At 38.8% G+C, this 17328-nt stretch overlaps 1 protein-coding gene across 5 annotated transcripts in view; it reads right to left on the bottom strand.

The window, feature by feature from the left end:
* LOC124605648 (zinc finger protein 143-like) overlaps window positions 1-17328 on the bottom strand; it is a 123390-nt gene that overhangs the window by 78459 nt on the left and 27603 nt on the right. For all 5 annotated transcript variants that reach the window (XM_047137471.1, XM_047137473.1, XM_047137472.1 and 2 more), the window contains exons 2-3: window positions 12570-12734; window positions 12272-12359 (exon numbers count right to left, since the gene is read on the bottom strand). In XM_047137471.1, the coding sequence (XP_046993427.1) occupies window positions 12272-12353 (82 nt within the window). In that variant the 5' untranslated portion in view covers window positions 12354-12359; window positions 12570-12734. The remainder of the gene's footprint in view (window positions 1-12271; window positions 12360-12569; window positions 12735-17328) is intronic.

Here is a 17328-nt window from a genome sequence, read left to right on the forward strand (position 1 = left end):
ACAGAAGAAATAGGAGTAAGGCAGGACTTTTTCAATCACTTTACTATTCACTGGGAGACACTGTTAAAAATAAAATATTATTCATAAGGTTTACTAGAGGACTTCTGGAAGGATTGTTTCACTTGTCTCAGCAATGGTCAAAAGAAAAGATACAGAAATGCAAAAATCACTATGTAACCTGGCAATTAGGTGTGCATCAAGTATGATGATGCAGCACAACCTTTTCCACCTGAAGATAAATTAAGATGTACATCATCTGCTGGAATACAGTGGTGCTGCTCCTCTGCAATTCTTCTCTGGAAGTTAGGATATGTTCTGCACTAGTGAAAAACTTAACAAAATGGGGACATAACTATAACTACTTTTCGATAATTTGGTGTCTGGTATTATAAATGGCAAACACTATATTGCATAAGTGCGACATGTATTCAGTTTATTTATTTAGTCCAAGAATCAATTTTTAGTACATTGTCTGTACAAATGATGCAGGACATGGGTAAACATAATTAATTTAGCCATTGTGACTATATGGACAACACAAACCAAGTGCATAATAATATAAACTGACCAACTGATATACTACATTGTTTCTACATTTGATACCAGAGATAGTAAGAGACACTACATGATAAACACACAGTAAATTATAGTGTGAAATAGTACAATGCATAATTAACAATATCTGGTAAATGATGCTTTCTTACGATGATATTCCAGAAATTCCTAGACAGAGTAGAACCAGTGGTCAAGCAAGAAATGTTTCTACTTTGCCTTAAACATATTTAATTTTTGTAGGCATTTTAATTAAGAAGGCATATGGTTTATGACATAACCTCAGTATGATACAGACCTCTTTAGCATAAGGTTGCGCTTACTGTGTTTATGTGTAGGTTCAGCTTCTGCCTAGTTTCATATACATGTATATCATGGTTATGTTTGAATAGGTTTCCTTTTAAGATGCTCCCCTCTGTAAAATTTAGTACTTCAAATATACACAAACAAGGTAGAGCAGTATTTTCAAAATTAAAAAAGGGGTCTACAGAAGTCACTGCATTTAGCTTTCATTATCAGTCTGATTATCTTTCTCTTTATTTTTAAATATTTTTTTCAGAAATTGTGGAATTCAACCAAAATATTATTCTGTGCATCAGTAGTGACTGTATACTCCAATCATACACTGATGAGCAGTTCGTATTTTGGTTGAGAATCATTACAGCATACAGTAGTGTATTCAGTTTTTTATTTATATTGCTAAGGTCCATTTCTCATTTCAAATCCTTCTCAATATGTATGCCTAAAATTTTTTGTATGACTGACATTTGAGGCATTTTTTCCTTCAATGGAGAAAGAGGGTTTGGAGGATGGAGGTTTTGCATGGTTTGAAAGTTAACTGCCACAGCTTTTCCAGAATTTATGATGAGCCTATTGATCTTGAACCAATGCGATAAGCTATGCACAACCAATGCTGCACTTTCCTGCAGATTTTCTTCACTGTGTGATTTAATCAGAATTTTAGTGTCATCTGTAAAGAGTACTCTGGCTCCGTCACGTATTTTATCAGCCAAGCATTTACATACAGCAGAAATAGGACAGATCCCAAGACTGACCCTTGTGAGACTGCATACTTAATTTTTTTTTTGTACACTGTCTTTGCATTTTATTTATGTAATTTGTTGATGGTTATTGAGGTATGATTGCCCCCACCTTTCAGGCTGGCAGACAGTTATACTGTTAATGAGTTCTTGCAGGACATAGTACAACACCTCAAATAACATAATTTCCAGAGTTTTAACATCTTCCAAGCAAAACCAATATATAACAACAATATTCAAGTACTATTTCATACACCAGCCTAAATCTAAAGAAAAATCACCTGTGTATGGCAACAGTGTGTCACAGGGACTTTATCCCTATATATTTTTAGGTCTGGAGAAATTGTTTTGAATGATACAGAGGTCTATGGGCCTGTGAATCTTGTTCCTGTCCACACAGTATAAAATTGGGATATTTTTCAAATGAATGTTGGGTTGTATTACATTACATGCTTTCATAAAAATGTATATGCATTTGTAGTTAGGCTTATTACTAGTTTTTGAATACACAGAACAAAGCATGGCTCCACATGTTGTGCCTATATCTATTATGTCCCTACATCCAATGTATTCAGGTACTAAGATGAGGCACATAAACAAGAATTAAAATGTTGCTAATTTTTCATACAAGCTCAGCAACATTTTCAGTCTAACTTATGTTCCTGTTAATCACTCAATTCATCAACTATAAGATGAGTGCTGCAATATAACAGATTTAAATTCACCAACAGCAGTACAGAATACTTTTTTGGTATGTTTCTCAAAACACTGGAAATTTGAATTTTGAAAATATATGTGACATGTTCTAATTTTCAGCCTACATCAATCATTGTATAATGTCACAAAGAGTAATAATTGGACTTCAAAGGATAATAGCTCAATACAAACTTATTGAACGATGAAATCATTTGTTCATAATAGAAGTATTAATTACTAGTCTTGAATATGAGCTCTAACAGTGTATTTTGTATAAAATAATGAATACAAAAGTGGAATATTAATTTATTTTTAATCAAACTTACAAATCATAAGATTAATTGTTAAAGTTATTTGATCTAAAAAATTTGACATTGGAAGACTTTATATTTTATGAAACTATGTAGGTAAAACACATCTATGTTTTCTGCTGAGTGCAATGCTATGCATAAATAGTTCTGTGCAAGCTTTTCTCCATTGCACATTACACAAGATATCAATTATAACAGTAATGTAAGTATAATGAATTATTATTTTTCGGTATAAAGGACAGTGTTGTCAGGCCAAAGCAGTTAGTTATTATAGAGTGTTGTTACTTTGGTGAATTGTATTCTGTACATGTGTATGATGGCATGAGATTATGCACAATGGTCTGGCTGTGAATGCTATTGAAATTTAATTCGTGCACCAATCCACCACTGGTTACAAGGGTCTACACTTTGCTGAAATGGCAACTTTACTTTCTAGTTTCAATTTTACAAAGTATTATGCTCATAGCATGTTGTTTTTTTACATCAGCAAGAGCTTATTATTCTTGTTGCGGAGGTCTAAGTGTGGAAGAGGTGTTGGCATTGTTAGAGGAGTCTGATATCAAAGATCTTGAAATGGCAAACTCGTTGGCGCTCTGCTTTGTTCCACCTGGTGTGAGGGACAACACAGATGTAGACAGTGCAGATGAGAATTTGGTGGCAACATCAATAATTTGAATTGCCATCAACTGACAACAGCATGTGAAGCAGTTGTAACAAAGGCAAAATAATTGGTTTCTGTGACACTGAATCTGAAAAGGGATGAGCACCCATAAATTGACTGTAGAAGCTGAAGTAGCTGTAAGAAATATTAATGAAGATGAAAATAGTTGGTTCCAAAAACAGGACAAGTTAATCAACGGAAATGCCTCATTTGACATAAACAAATGATAAAAATGGTTGGCAGAAGATGACTGGCTTCAGAGTTGCCTGAAAGAAATGAAATGAAAAAGAAGATGGCTGAACGTGGTTATTTGTTTCAGGGCCATAATCATGTTCAAAGACACCTGACTCCGTTGAATAAGTTTTAACTGTTTTTCAGTGATGATTTTATTGCGTGTTTTATATGCAGTGCAAAAAGATGGGATGAACTTCAAGAACTGAAGGCTTTCTTTGGCACATTGTTCATTAATGGATATGATGCCTTACCTCAAAAACAAAAATACTGGGAAGAAACCATTTTGAAGATGTCATGCATAATGTGTGTCTAAATGATGATACTAAGCTAGATAAGAATGACAGAGACTGTCTTCTTGAGTATGCTGTATGGGAGAATGAAAGAAGGGTAGATGAAGCTACGATTCTGTACTTTGGACAGTATGCTCTCATGCAATTCATTAACAGCAAATCTATACATTTTGGATACAGAGTGTGGTGTCATAACTTCAGACTACGTTAGTTTTTAAATTTTGAGGTTTATCAAAGAACAAAGGAACCACAACATAAATACAAAGAAGATTATGGTTTGGGAGGGGGAATCCCTTCACAGTTAACTGAATTCCTGCCTAAAGATGGTTGTGGTGGCACTTTGCCCCATAATTTGTTTGCAGTCAAATACTTCATGTCCTTGAAAATAGTTGATAAATTTATTGAAATTGGTACTGGTATAAATGGAACCTTCAGAAACAACAAAATTGAAAATCGCTCACTAAAAAAATGGAAGCTGCAATGAAGCATGAAGACAGAGGTTCTTATGAAATGATTTGTGATAAAAATTCACAGCTGCTTGTCTGTCACTGGAATGAGAACTCTGTAGTCAAGGCAGTGTCAACCTGTGAAGGTGTAAATCACATTTGCAATATTCAATGGTATTCTACTGCACTGGAGAAGAAAACTGTAGTTCCTCAGCCTCATGTAATCAAGTCTTACAGAGTATGAGTGGAACAGATAGAATGGATCAAAATGTGAGCTATTATCAAATCTAATAAATAGTGGTGGGTAATTTTTTCTGTCACGTTTAGATGTAGCAATCCAAAATTCATGGCTATTATACAGACATTCTGGGAAAAAAGAAACACAACTCACAGGTGCACAAAAAGTAATATAGCTGTTCAAGAAAAACATTTATACTCCTTTCATTCTAGAAAATATGATGTGTGATATTCCATACACTTGGTGGTGTGTTTGTGCACTAACTCATATTTTGTAATGTATGTACAGAAAACAGTAAAAATCAATGTGGTCATGCCTTTTTAGCTTACTGAACCTACCCTAGCAATGTGAACAAGTTTTCTCGCAAGAAATTTCTGAGCATTAATGGGTTAATGTGAGTCAGCTACATTTATTTGGAATGAATAAATGAAGAAAGCTTTTCAACAATGGAAACTACAGGTCATAATATCAACAATATAAGGAAAAGACACATTGCTACTCACCATAAAGATGACACACGGAATTGCAGACAGGCACAATGAAAAACCGCACATTAACTTTCAGCCAAAGCCTACCTCAGAAAAGGAAACACACATGCACATTCATTCACACAAAAAGCACATCTTACGCACATACGACCGCCATCTCCAGCAGCTCAGACCAGAATTGAACTGTCACTTAGAATGGAAGCAGCAATCTGGAGGGGGCACGGAAGGGGAAGGGATGGTAGGGTGTGGGTGGGGGTTTCCAGGGACTAAACTGTCAAAAGGCACAGCGTAAGGATGCTTTGGGGCAGAGGGGGGGGGGGGGGGGGGGGGTAGGACGGGTAGTGAAAAAGGAGAGGAGAGGTGAAGGGGAAAGATGGGAAGGTGCACTGGCAGAGGGCAGTACACAAAGAGAGTGAGAGAATGAGAATGAGAATAGGGAGGAGGTAATGGGACAGAGGGTGTGGAGACTGTAGGTAAGTAACCATAAGTTGTGGCCGGTATAATTTCGGTAGAGGAGAATATGTTGTAAGGATAACTCCCATTTGTGCGATTTAGAAAAGCTGGTGGTGGAGGAGAGGATCCAGATGTTTCAGGTAGTGAAGTAGCCATTGAAATCAAGCATGTTATGTTTATCTGCATGTTGTGCCACAGGGTCATCTTATTTTGCTCTTGGTCACAGTTTGGTGGTGTGGCCAAGGCCAAAGTAGACCAGCGTGTGGCACACCATGCTGCTAAACATGATGGGGCCTGATTTAAATGACTGCTTCCCTCCCCGAGCCAACTATATTCTCTCCTCAACTACCAGCTTTTCTGGACTGTGCAGATGGAAGTTATCTTTACAACACATTCCCAAAATTATACCAGGCCCAATCTACAGTAACCTACTGACTGCACACCCTCCACCCAACAGTCCCCCCCCCCCCCCCCTGTCCTATCATCTCCTACACATTCTCATTCCCTCATCCTCTTTGTGTGTTGCCCTCTGCCTTCCCATGTTTCCTTTCCTTTTTTTTTTTTTTTTGCTCCCCTTGCCCCCTTTCCCCATCTGTCTGGCCTACAGTCTCCTGATGCTGCACCTGCTGGCAGTCTACTCCCTGCATGCTCTGCCAGACAGCACTCTCTGCCCCCTATCCATAGCCTGCTACTCCTCCCCCTTCCCCTCCCCTTTTCAGACTGCTGCTTCCATTCTGTGTGAGAGTTTCATTCTGGTCCGAGCTGCTGGAGGTGGCGGTCAAGTGTGTGTGAGGTGTGCTTGCTTGTGTGTGTGTGTGTGTGTGTGTGTGTGTGTGTGTGTGTGTGTGTGTGTGTGTGTGTGTTTGCTTTTCTGAAGAAGGCTTTGGCTGAAAGGTAAAGTGTAAGTGTCTTTCATCATGTCTGACTGCAACTCAGTGTCTCTTTGTTAGATTTTGTACTAAAAAGACAAATATATGAGAATTTCTAAGGAATTTAGTGTAATTAAAAAAAAATCTGAAACCAGTACATCTGCTGTGAACAAACTTCAACAACAACGAATATCACCCTCGAATTCTTCAAGATACATATTCGTTATAAAAGTAATGTTTCCTGTTTCAAAACTTCTGTGATTTGCAAAACTCCCCATATAGTTGTTGAGGAAAATACAATCTATAACTACAACTTTACATTAATTTTTTTTCTCTTGATTACGAGCAGGGACATTATGCTGTATACCTTTAATCCATTCACCATGTTGCTTTCTGTAAGACTTTGTGCTGTCGAGTTTTATTCTGCCCTATATTTAGAGCTGCCACCAGTTGAGATTTTTCCAGGACTGCCCTTACTTTTATTAAGTTGTCTTGGTCTCCCCAAACACTTTGGGAACAATGGAAGGTCCCAGATTGTTATCATATTTAGTTCACCTTTGTTTCATTTTTTAACTAATCATCTCACATTGTATAAAGCTTTCAGCCAGAATAATGTACAAATTTTCCTTGCATTATTTTCATTACTGTGTGATTTGAGGGATGTTGGCATTATGCTTCATTCTCTTACAAAATTAAGCTGTGTCCAGCCTCAGTTCAAAATATAATACTGATTTCATCAGTGGTAAGTGGCACACTTCTATAATAATGTGACGTGTACTCATTTCAGAGTTAAGTTTCCACGGCAGCATGTTTTTTTGTGTGCATATTATGTCATGGCAGCTATGATTTTAATAAATCAATTATATTAGTAGAAGGAAAGTTGTTACTCACCATATAGCGGAGATGGTGAGTCGCAGATAGGCACAACATAAAGACTTCCACAATTAAAGCTTTCGGTCATTGACCTTCAACAACAACAACAACAACAACAACCCCCCCCCCCCCACACACACACACAAATGCAACTCACATAGAGTCTCAGGCAACTGAAACCATACTGCGAGCAGCAGCAGCAGTGCTTGATGGGAGTGGCGACTGGGTGGGGGTAAGGACGAGGCTGGGGTGGCAAGGGGGAGGGATAGTATGCTTGGGGTGGGAGACAGTGAAGTTCTGGAAGTTACACGGAGTGCAGTGGAAAGGTGGTGAAGGGAGGGGGGGGGGGGCTAGCGGAAAAAGAGAGAAATAAAAAGACTGGGTGTGGTGGTAGTATGACAGCTGTGCAGTGATGGAATGGGAACAGGGAAGGGGCTGGATGGGTGAGGACAGTGACTAACAAACGTTAAGGCCAGGAGGGTAACGGGAATGTAGGATGTATTGCAGGGAAAGTTCCCACCTGCGCAATTCAGAAAATCTGGTGTTGGTGGGAAGGATCCTTATGGCATAGGCTGTGAAGCAGTCATTGAAATGAAGGATATCATGTTTGGCAGTGTGTTCAGCAACAGGGTGGTCCACTTGTTTCTTGGCCACAGTTTGTCAGTGGCCATTCATGCGGACAGACAGCTTGTTGGTTGTCATGCCTACATAGAATGCAGAACCGTGGTTGCAGCTTAGCTTAGGGACCACATGCCTGGTTTCACAGGTAGCCCTGCCTTTGATGGGATAGGTGATGTTAGTGACTGGACTGGAGTAGGTGGTGGTGGGAGGACATATGGGACAGGTCGTGCATCTAGGTCTATTGCAGGGGTATGAGCCATGAGGTAAGGTATTGGAAGCAGGTGTTGTGTAAGGATGGACGAGTGTATTGTGTAAGTTTTGTGGATGGTGGAAAACCACTATGGGAGGTGTGGAAAAGATAGTGGGCAGGACATTTCTCATTTCAGGGGATGACAAGAGGTAATTGAAACCCTGGTGGAGTATATAATTTAGTTGCTCCAGTCCTGGGTGGTACTGAGTTACAAGAGGAATGCTCCTCTGTGGCCGGACGGTAGGACTTTGGGATGTGGTGGGACACTGGAAAGATAGGGCACACGATATGTGTTTTTGTACAAGGTTAGGGGGATAATTACAGTCAGTGAAGGCTTCAGTGGGAGCTTCAGTATATTTCAAGATGGACTGCTCATCACTGCAGATGTGACGACCATGGGTGGCTAGGCTGTATGGAAGGGACTTCTTGCTATGGAACGGATGGCAGCTGTCAAAGTGGAGTTATTGCTGGTGTTCAGTAGGTTTGATATTGACAGAGGTACTGATGTAGCCACCTTCGAAGTGGAGGTCAGCATCTAGGAAGGTGGCTTGTAGGGTTGAGTAAGACCAGGTGAAGCAAATGGGGGGAGAAGTTGTTGAGATTCTGGATGAATGTGGATAGGGTGTCCTCACCTTCAATCCAGATAGCAAAGATGTTATCAATGAATCTGAACAAAGTGAGGGGTTTAGGATTCTGGGTTTTTAGGAAGGATTCCTCTAGATGGCTCATGAATAGGTTTGCATAGGATGGAGCCATAGCTGTACCCCAGATTTGTTTGTATGTAATGCCTTCAAAGGAAAAGTAATTGTGGGTGAGGATATAGTTGGTCATGGCAACTAGGAAGGAGATTGTCTGTTTGGAATCTGTTGGGCAATGGGAAAGGTAGTGTTCAATAGCAGTAAGGCTATGGGCATTAGGAATGTTAGTGTACAGGGTGGGGGCATCAATAGTGATGAGCAGAGCACCATATGGTGAAGGGACAGGAACTGTGGAGAGTCGGTGGAGGAAATGGTTGGTATCTTTTGTATAGGAGGGCAGGTTCTGGGTAACAGATTGAAGGTGTTGGTCTACGAGAGCAGAGATTCTCTCAGTGGGGGCACAGTAACCGGCCACAGTGGGATGTCCTGGATGGTTAGGTTTATGGACTTTAGGAAGCATGTAGAAGGTAGGAGTATGACAGGGATATGCAACCACAAAGCCTTCATGATCTACTATTCCATACCAACATATCAAAGTGATCTGCTTTTAAAAATCAGTTGCTACATTTTTAATTTTTGGATACTGGTACTGTAAACAACTATTTAAAATAAAAGTTTTAAATCTTCACTATTTATTCGAAACATAATAATTTTATTTCATAATATTCTCAAGTATATTCTTACATTAATAACACAAGAATTATTTTACATTTAATGTGAAATCTGAGTAGCTGTTTTGTCAACAATGTCCTTCATATTTGGTGTATAGCTTGTTACACTTAGTCGAATACCTGAGTCCAGATGTTCATCAGTCAACCTCATTCTATGTTTATTTTTAATAAAGTTCATAATTGAAAACAGTGATTGACACAGTTTGGTAGAAGCAAACATGGACTTTATTCTACGAGCAACATTAATTAAGATAGGTTATCTCTCGTGAGGAATTAGAGGCCAACAGGTTTTGGTTTCTGCAACACTTTTTGAGAAACAAATAATTTTTAATGATATTATTTCAAGTTCAAGAGCAGCCCTATCTATGTCAAAAACTTTTGCAATGGAAGAAGATATATTCAATAGTTCAATGTTAGCCCAAGGGAAAGGAACCAACTAGGTTACCACTGAAATCTTTTTGAAGTCTGAAAAATGACCACTGAAATCATCCCTCAAGTTGGAGATCATTATTGCATAACATTCACTATTGTAAGGTATCTCACTTCCTTCTATGTGTGTTTTCAGAACTGGAAAATGTCTTAATTCACCCCTCTTAAAGCAGCACTCCCACAAAAACAATTTTTCAGTAAAATAATTTATTTCAGATGTCATATCAGCAATATCTTTGTCATTGCCCTTAAATTTCAAATTCAGCTCATTAAGGTTTTCTGTTAGGTCAATTAAGAAAGCAAAATTCAAAAGCCAGAGAGGATCTTCAATACAGGCTGAAAGACTATTCTCATCTTGTTCTTGCAAAAACAGTTTTATAGTCGGTAAAAGCTTGTGGAAACGTTGCAGCACTTTTCCCTTGCTAAGCCAACACACTTCAGTGTGGAGCAGTAAATCTCCATACTGTAGTTCTAGTTCATTTGCCAAATCTTATGAAAAGTCTTCTTTGAAGAGAGTGAGACCTAATTTTGCTGACTGTCTTGTCAACAGAATTCACAATTTCATTCATATTTAAAAACTTTCCACACAGAGACTGCTGGTGTAAAATACAGTGATAAGTTAAAAACGGTGGAAAACTTTCATCTCTTTGGCACAGAGCAATAGAACCACTTTTAGAACCTCTCAAGGCTGGGGCTCCATCTGTGGTAATGCTTACAAGCTTGTGGATAGGTATTTTCTCCGATAGAATGAGTTGCTTCATGGCAAAAAATATATCTTCTCCTCTTGTATGGCCTTTCAAAGAAAGTACTTTCAAAAGTTCTTCCTTGACAGTAAAGTTATTAAAAACTATCCTTATCAAAAACGGCAACTGAGCAGTACCTGTTGCATCAGTAGAATCATCTAATTGCATTGAAAAATAGCAGCACTCATCCAAATCTGTTTTGAGAGAAAACATCATTAGACATATTTTCAACTCTCCTTGTGACCGTTCTTGATGAAAGTTGAAGGAATTCGATGGCAGCAACTATTTCGGACTTGTTCTTGAAATTATGAAACAACTCGTCAGCAGCCTCTCGAAATGCTTCTTTTACGAATTTACCATCTTCGAAAGGTTTCTTCCTTTCCACCAATACATTCCAAACACGATAAGAAGCAAGAGTGGCAGCAATGCTTTTGTCTACTGGTTTTGTGAACATGCTTTGTTGAACACTTAATTGATTTTTAAGTTTCTTGATTTTATCTTTTCTCAGTTTGGAGTTTACAGGAAACTCGGTACTAACACATGGGTGCACAGTTTTGAAATGTCTCTTGATGTTTTTCTTTTTCAACTACAGGACTATCTGGAGAACTAACTAACACAGAATGAAAACTGCAAGACAATTTTGCGTTTCTTCACCATGCATATTACAAGAGAAGTTAAACATTGTAGGAATAAATTTTAGGATTGACTGGGGGTTCTAATATCTGAAAACCAGTGAGCAGTTTCTTGTAATAGAATAACTTCTAATCCAAAATGTATGCTTAAGCTTATGGCTTACTTTTGAAGTGTCTCATTCCAGGCCACCACAATACACTTATGCAATGATGTTGAAACAATAAAGAGCTATTTGGAAAGTAAGTTCCGATTGGTCACAAAATGGAAACCTCTGTGAAAATCTGATGAAGCTTTGCATAGATATGTTGGGCAGTATCTCTAGTATGCCCATGTATTGCATCACATCACTCTTTTCAGTTCTGAGCACACAGTGAGCACATAAAACTGTATAGAAAAAAGTGTCTCCTGCCAAGTATGAAGCTATGCAGTCCACAAAACATAACTGTCATAAGTTTCATTCTTCAAGACAACTCTCAACTGCATTCTGCAGGAGCAATGAAGACCTCCTTTGATGCAAAATGTTAGATCACAACAATATAGGTCATAATTAGCTCTCTCTGAGTTTCATCTCTGTTCACATGAACCGCTGGTTATGAAGACATTTTCGGACAGACAATGAGCTGTAGACCAGCATGGAGAATTGTGGAAAGCAATGGCGGCTGCCTTCTATGATGAAGGTATTGGAAAGTTGGTACAACGCTACAGCAAATGTCCAAGTTGGAGCAGCAATTATATAGATAAGTAGCTGTAAGTCGTAGCTAACTGTTGCAAATAAAACATTTTTGACTTTCACAGTGGTTTCCATTTCACGGCCAATCGGAACTTACTTTCTGAATACCTCTTGTGTTAAATTACTGCAGAAATCTGTTTTTACAATCTACATCTACATCTACATCCATACTCCGCAAGCCACCTGACGGTGTTAGAATTTACAATAAACCAAGGTAACTGTGTTTCATGCAGACTGGTAAAGACCAGCAAATAATAATTAAAAATTAAACAAAATTCCATGCATTATAGTCATATTAGCAGTATGCAAAACTGGTACAATTAAGACTATATAGAGTTTACTTACTAATAACAGATGGCATGCTGGTACCAATTATGGTTTCTGAATCATCTGTACTTGGATCTGCAGTTTCTGAAATGTCTGTCATAGCTTTCTGCAACATCAAAAATGGAAAAACAGATCTGAAATTAGGTGCTGAGTTTTTTCTTTTCACATAATTCTTTTTTTTTTTTTGCTTGATGATTATAAAATTTCTGTAAAATACATTTAACAATGGAAGGACTAGCAGTTGAGAAAAACAAGCTTTGTTAGTTGTATCACTCCTAAAAAATTTAATTTCACATATATAATGTTTTTTCTTTACCTGCCCTTTAATTTGAGTGACACCCGATGGGGAAAACTATGCTTTGTCTTTACAGTAACAGTATACCCAGCAACTCTTTCCATGAATAGGACTGGGTTACCATGTGTCTGTGAAGCACATGACTTTCATTCTGTTATGTTTACAATGGTTTCATACTCTTGCTAGCTGAAATAAACAAGAGAAAATTATTCAAATCAACAGACTGTTTAGAAGAACTTGTTGTTTTGTGTCATTATTAAAGATAAAATAGTACATCTCAACTGAAAAATAAAAGACAGAGGAAGAAAAATTAGCATAACAAAGGGAGCTGGAGAATGAATGAGTGAAAACAGAATACAAATTACATACATTGTTGAGTGGTTTCATTTACAGGTAACAAATTCTTTTGCCAAAAGCCACAACATAAGAGCTTCAACAACAACACACAGAAAGAAAACTTAATAACATCACAGACTATGCACAGAAGATTACGTAGTGATGCTTGCATGATAAACATTTGTGTACATTACAAATAAAAAACAAAAAGAATTATCTTATTATGTGCTCATCAATAAATTCCAACATGACATTTTTATAGTTGTAGAATTTATATGCTCAGAAATGTAAGTAGAATTTACACTAGTGTGTGTGTGTGTGTGTGTGTGTGTGTGTGTGTGTGTGTGTGTGTGTGCGCGCGCGCGCTATGAATGCAGGAGGACTGTATAATGGTTTGGATCCATTCAGATTGCAGTGATTAATGATGACTGTTAGAGATCACTTATTATTTACATTACGTTAATATTCACAAATCAAAATATATACAATTGTCATTTAGTGTGATGTCTTTTTTCTGCATAAAGTTTTTCACCTGTGTCTGCTGATAATGACTGCTCTCAGCAGCTTGTAACTCACAGAGTTCCCAACTAGCTTCAACAAAGTTTGTCCAGTTGTTGCTGTATAGGTTTTTGCAACTACTCCATTGTGATATAAATATTCTAAGGGTTGACAGGAGTGTTTCCGTGGTCATGTTGCCAACTGCGTCCAAATTCAATCTCATGTTGCTATGTACACAAATATGGCAACATAGCACTTTTCCTTTAACTTGGATCAGTGTGAGCCAGTTTTCACATAGAATCAATCCCATAATTGAAGAAAGGCCTCTCAGCTTCTACACATGGCTGTGGCAAACCTCCCAAGAGCTGTTGTGCAGGCTTTACCTTTAATTACTAATGAGTCAGGCTCTGATGCAAAAAATGCTGAATTGCATTTCATCTGTTAGGCTTCCCGAGAGATGCAAGCGACAGTTGGCTCCCAGCATGGGAAAAGTGGTAATGTTCACCTTCGAGTATTAGCCTTGTGAGATGACGGAGAAGTGCAGTACAAGTTGATGCTCTTCCTCATGTGACAAGCAAGCATATCATACCATACCATGCTTCAACCCATTGTAATCTTGTGTCATCAAGGATATGATGCAGTGGTTTGAACTTGCTGCTATTGTCTACTAGCTTGTTCGTCTCCAACTGGTGGATTTCTGTGACAGAAATAGTTTTTTGTGCTATTCCAATGCATCATAGCAAAGCATCCTGCAGTTCACTGTGAGGCAGTTCAGAAATTACTCATTTCCTTTGCAGTCTTGCAGTTATTAATAACCTGAGACAGTATGCCATTATCTGCTGCAGTCATGATGACTTCAAGAATCAACAGGTGAGATCATCTTGGCTTGCTCTGCTGATGTGACAGAGAACTTGAGCTTTTCCTTCTGGAAACTCCAGAGATGCAGAATCATTAGTGTGTCTAAAACAGATCTTGAAGTGGTGTCTTCTTTAAGCCAGGCCAGTCCCTCCCACCAAAGTCTGTTTTCTTGCTGGTCTGTAGGAGACACTTCTCGTGATTTAAGATGTCTTGTAGAGACATAGTTCCATACTGCAACGGACATGATTTCTTATATCTCTAACACACAGTTCTGTACTGCCCCATGGACTCAGTGTAGCTTCTCTCAAGCTTCAGTTCTCTCACTTGTCACTGTTCAATCTGAGAGAAGTGTTTGCTGCAATGTGGTAAGAATCACCTAATTGATTTGGCTCTTTGTGAGACAGAACAAATCTGCCTGTGGAATTCATCATTGTCTGTTCCACATACTGTCCCTCCTCTTTTGTTGTTGTACCTTGACGTAATTATTCTATTGCTCATAAGTGGATGTGTTTGAATGTCAGAGTTAGTTTTTACAACGCATGACATGACTCGCCCCTGTGATGAACTGGTGTACTCTTATCATTTGATGCTGTCCTGATATGACCTGACCTCACTCTGTCTCCTGAAACACGGGACCTGCATCTAACTCTACATACATACTTCGAAAGCCACCATATGTTGCATGGCGGGGGGTGCCCTGTAGCACCACTAGTCATTTCCCTTCCTGTCCCACTTACAATTACAGTGAGTGAAAAATGAATGTGTCTATGCCTCCATACGTGCCCTAATCCCTCTGAACTTATCTTCGTGATCCTTACATGAAATGTACATGGGAGTTCAGCTCCTATGGAGATGGTCCTTCTCTTTTGAATGTGTGGACAAAATTCGGCTCCTGGCAATACGTCGATCTTACCAGGTGGCCAAAACTCTGGATCAAAGAGTTGAGCATTTGGCAAGCTGCACATACTTTGCTCAATTATTTGTTCTGGCGGTTATCCATGGCAAAGGCATCAGTTATCCATGGTAAAAACTCAACACTTGACAGACATCATATACTTGTTTATGCAAGGATCCACTTGTACAGAGACGTGGCATTTTGTTTCCGAGTGGGTTGTACATATTTCTTGAATCATTACTCTGCTGTGGCACCTTTTTTAAGTCTGTGGTATCATGCACATGCATCTGATATGAAGTGCGAATGCAACTCAGTATCTAATTAGAGCATGACAAGTCTTGCAACTTTATTCTCGCTGTCGCAAGGGGCACTCGTTTGCCTCGGCTGATCCTTAGTGAACAATAATTAGATGTACTTAACTAATATTTGCCATTGTGTTCATGCTGCATGTGCTGTAGCCTTGACAAGCTCTGAAAATTTACATTTATTTTCGAGAAAAGCACACATTTCCTTAAATGTTGGAAATCTTTTTCAATTAAGAGTGGCTTCAAGCTCTGCTCTTATGGACTCTTCCACCCTTTCTGTAAAGAGCTGTGGTGTAATTATGTCTTGCAAAGAGACATCTGGATTTTATGCCAGCATTGCATGCACATTGCTTGAAGCCTCATTCAATAGTGCTCAAAGTTCACTTGCACACGGCTTTGTCATTGACTGTAACATTAAAGCATCTTTAAAGTGTCAATACAATCAACTGAGAATTTCTGTGTTTGTTACAGACCAAATCAAAGGCTACTTTAAAGTTAGTGTTACTCACTGCGAGATGAGTAGTTACCCTGTGCACTTCACCTGTTAACGAATTTGGCAAATGATGGTACTTCGCAATGTCCTTTAGATCTCCATTAGTATCCAGATGGCAAGGACTACAAAGCAGACACTGAAATTGGCATTAAGAACATTATGTTCTGAAGCATGTCCCACCATTGGATAGTCAACACTGCTTTTGGCCAGCCAGATGGCTGGTTGATGGTCATGCCCTCATAAAAGGCTGTGTAAAGGTTACACCTTAGCTGGTATATGATAAAATTACTTTCACAGACTACCCTAACTCTGATGGGTTAGGATATGTTTGTCACATAACTAGGAAGTGATGGGTGGATATATAGGAAATAATTTTGTATCTAAACCTACCAGGTTTTGGGGGTACTGCCTGTATGCAAAAGCCATAGTAAGACCTTCACAGCATACTGGGCAATGGATTGCTCCTCATTGCAGATGCTTTGTCCTCAAGCGGTCAGATGGCAGCTATCAAACTGGACAAGGTTTTCTAATGGCACCATCAGAGAGGGGAGGGCAGTGTACATGAAGGTAGCATGCACTGCTCAGGAGGAGCAGGTTAAGGTGATGTGAGAGAGGGTTATGAGAATTTGGAGGAACGAGCATAGTGTGTCTTGGCCTTGGGTCCACATGTCAAATGTGTGTGAATTTCTAAGGAACCAAACTGATGAGGTCATCAGTCCCATGCTAAGAACAACACACACACCCACGCCCGAGGGAGGACTCGGAACTTCCAACGGGAGTAGCGCCTTGGGTCAAGATCATGAATATATCATCAATGAATCTGAAATAGAAAAGAGGTTTGGGACCTTCGACGGCAAGGAATGTGTTCTCTATATAGCCCATAAATAGGTTAGTGTAAGATGGTTCCATGCAGGTGTCCATGGCTGCTTCATAAATTTGTTTGATATCTTCTCCTCAAAGGAGAAGTAGTTACAGGTAAGGATGTATTTTACAGGTGTACAAGGTATGAAGTAGTGGATTTGGAACCAACAGGACACACAGGGATCCAGGTAGTAATGGGGTGGGATATGGTATCAGCAACTGAAACATCGTTTTAAATTAGTACACTGTTTTTACACATGTAGATGAGTGAAAACACTGAGGTCATTGTTTTTATATAACTGTGTAATACTTATCTCTTTACAGTATTTCATGTTTCAAAAGTGAATGTCTCAACCAAAGCTGAACTGTTTTCCAGTTGTGTTCATTCTTCGGGACTCAGTCCTTAAGACTAGAGTGTAACGGAACAGGTTTACAAATGGTTCACAGCATACAGTATAAGTCTTAATTTTACAGGAACACATAACAGCCAACTCCAAACAAATAAAAATTACTTACCACAAGTAAAACAATAAT

Source organism: Schistocerca americana, chromosome 3, assembly GCF_021461395.2.
Source record: "Schistocerca americana isolate TAMUIC-IGC-003095 chromosome 3, iqSchAmer2.1, whole genome shotgun sequence".
NCBI lineage: Eukaryota > Metazoa > Arthropoda > Insecta > Orthoptera > Acrididae > Schistocerca > Schistocerca americana.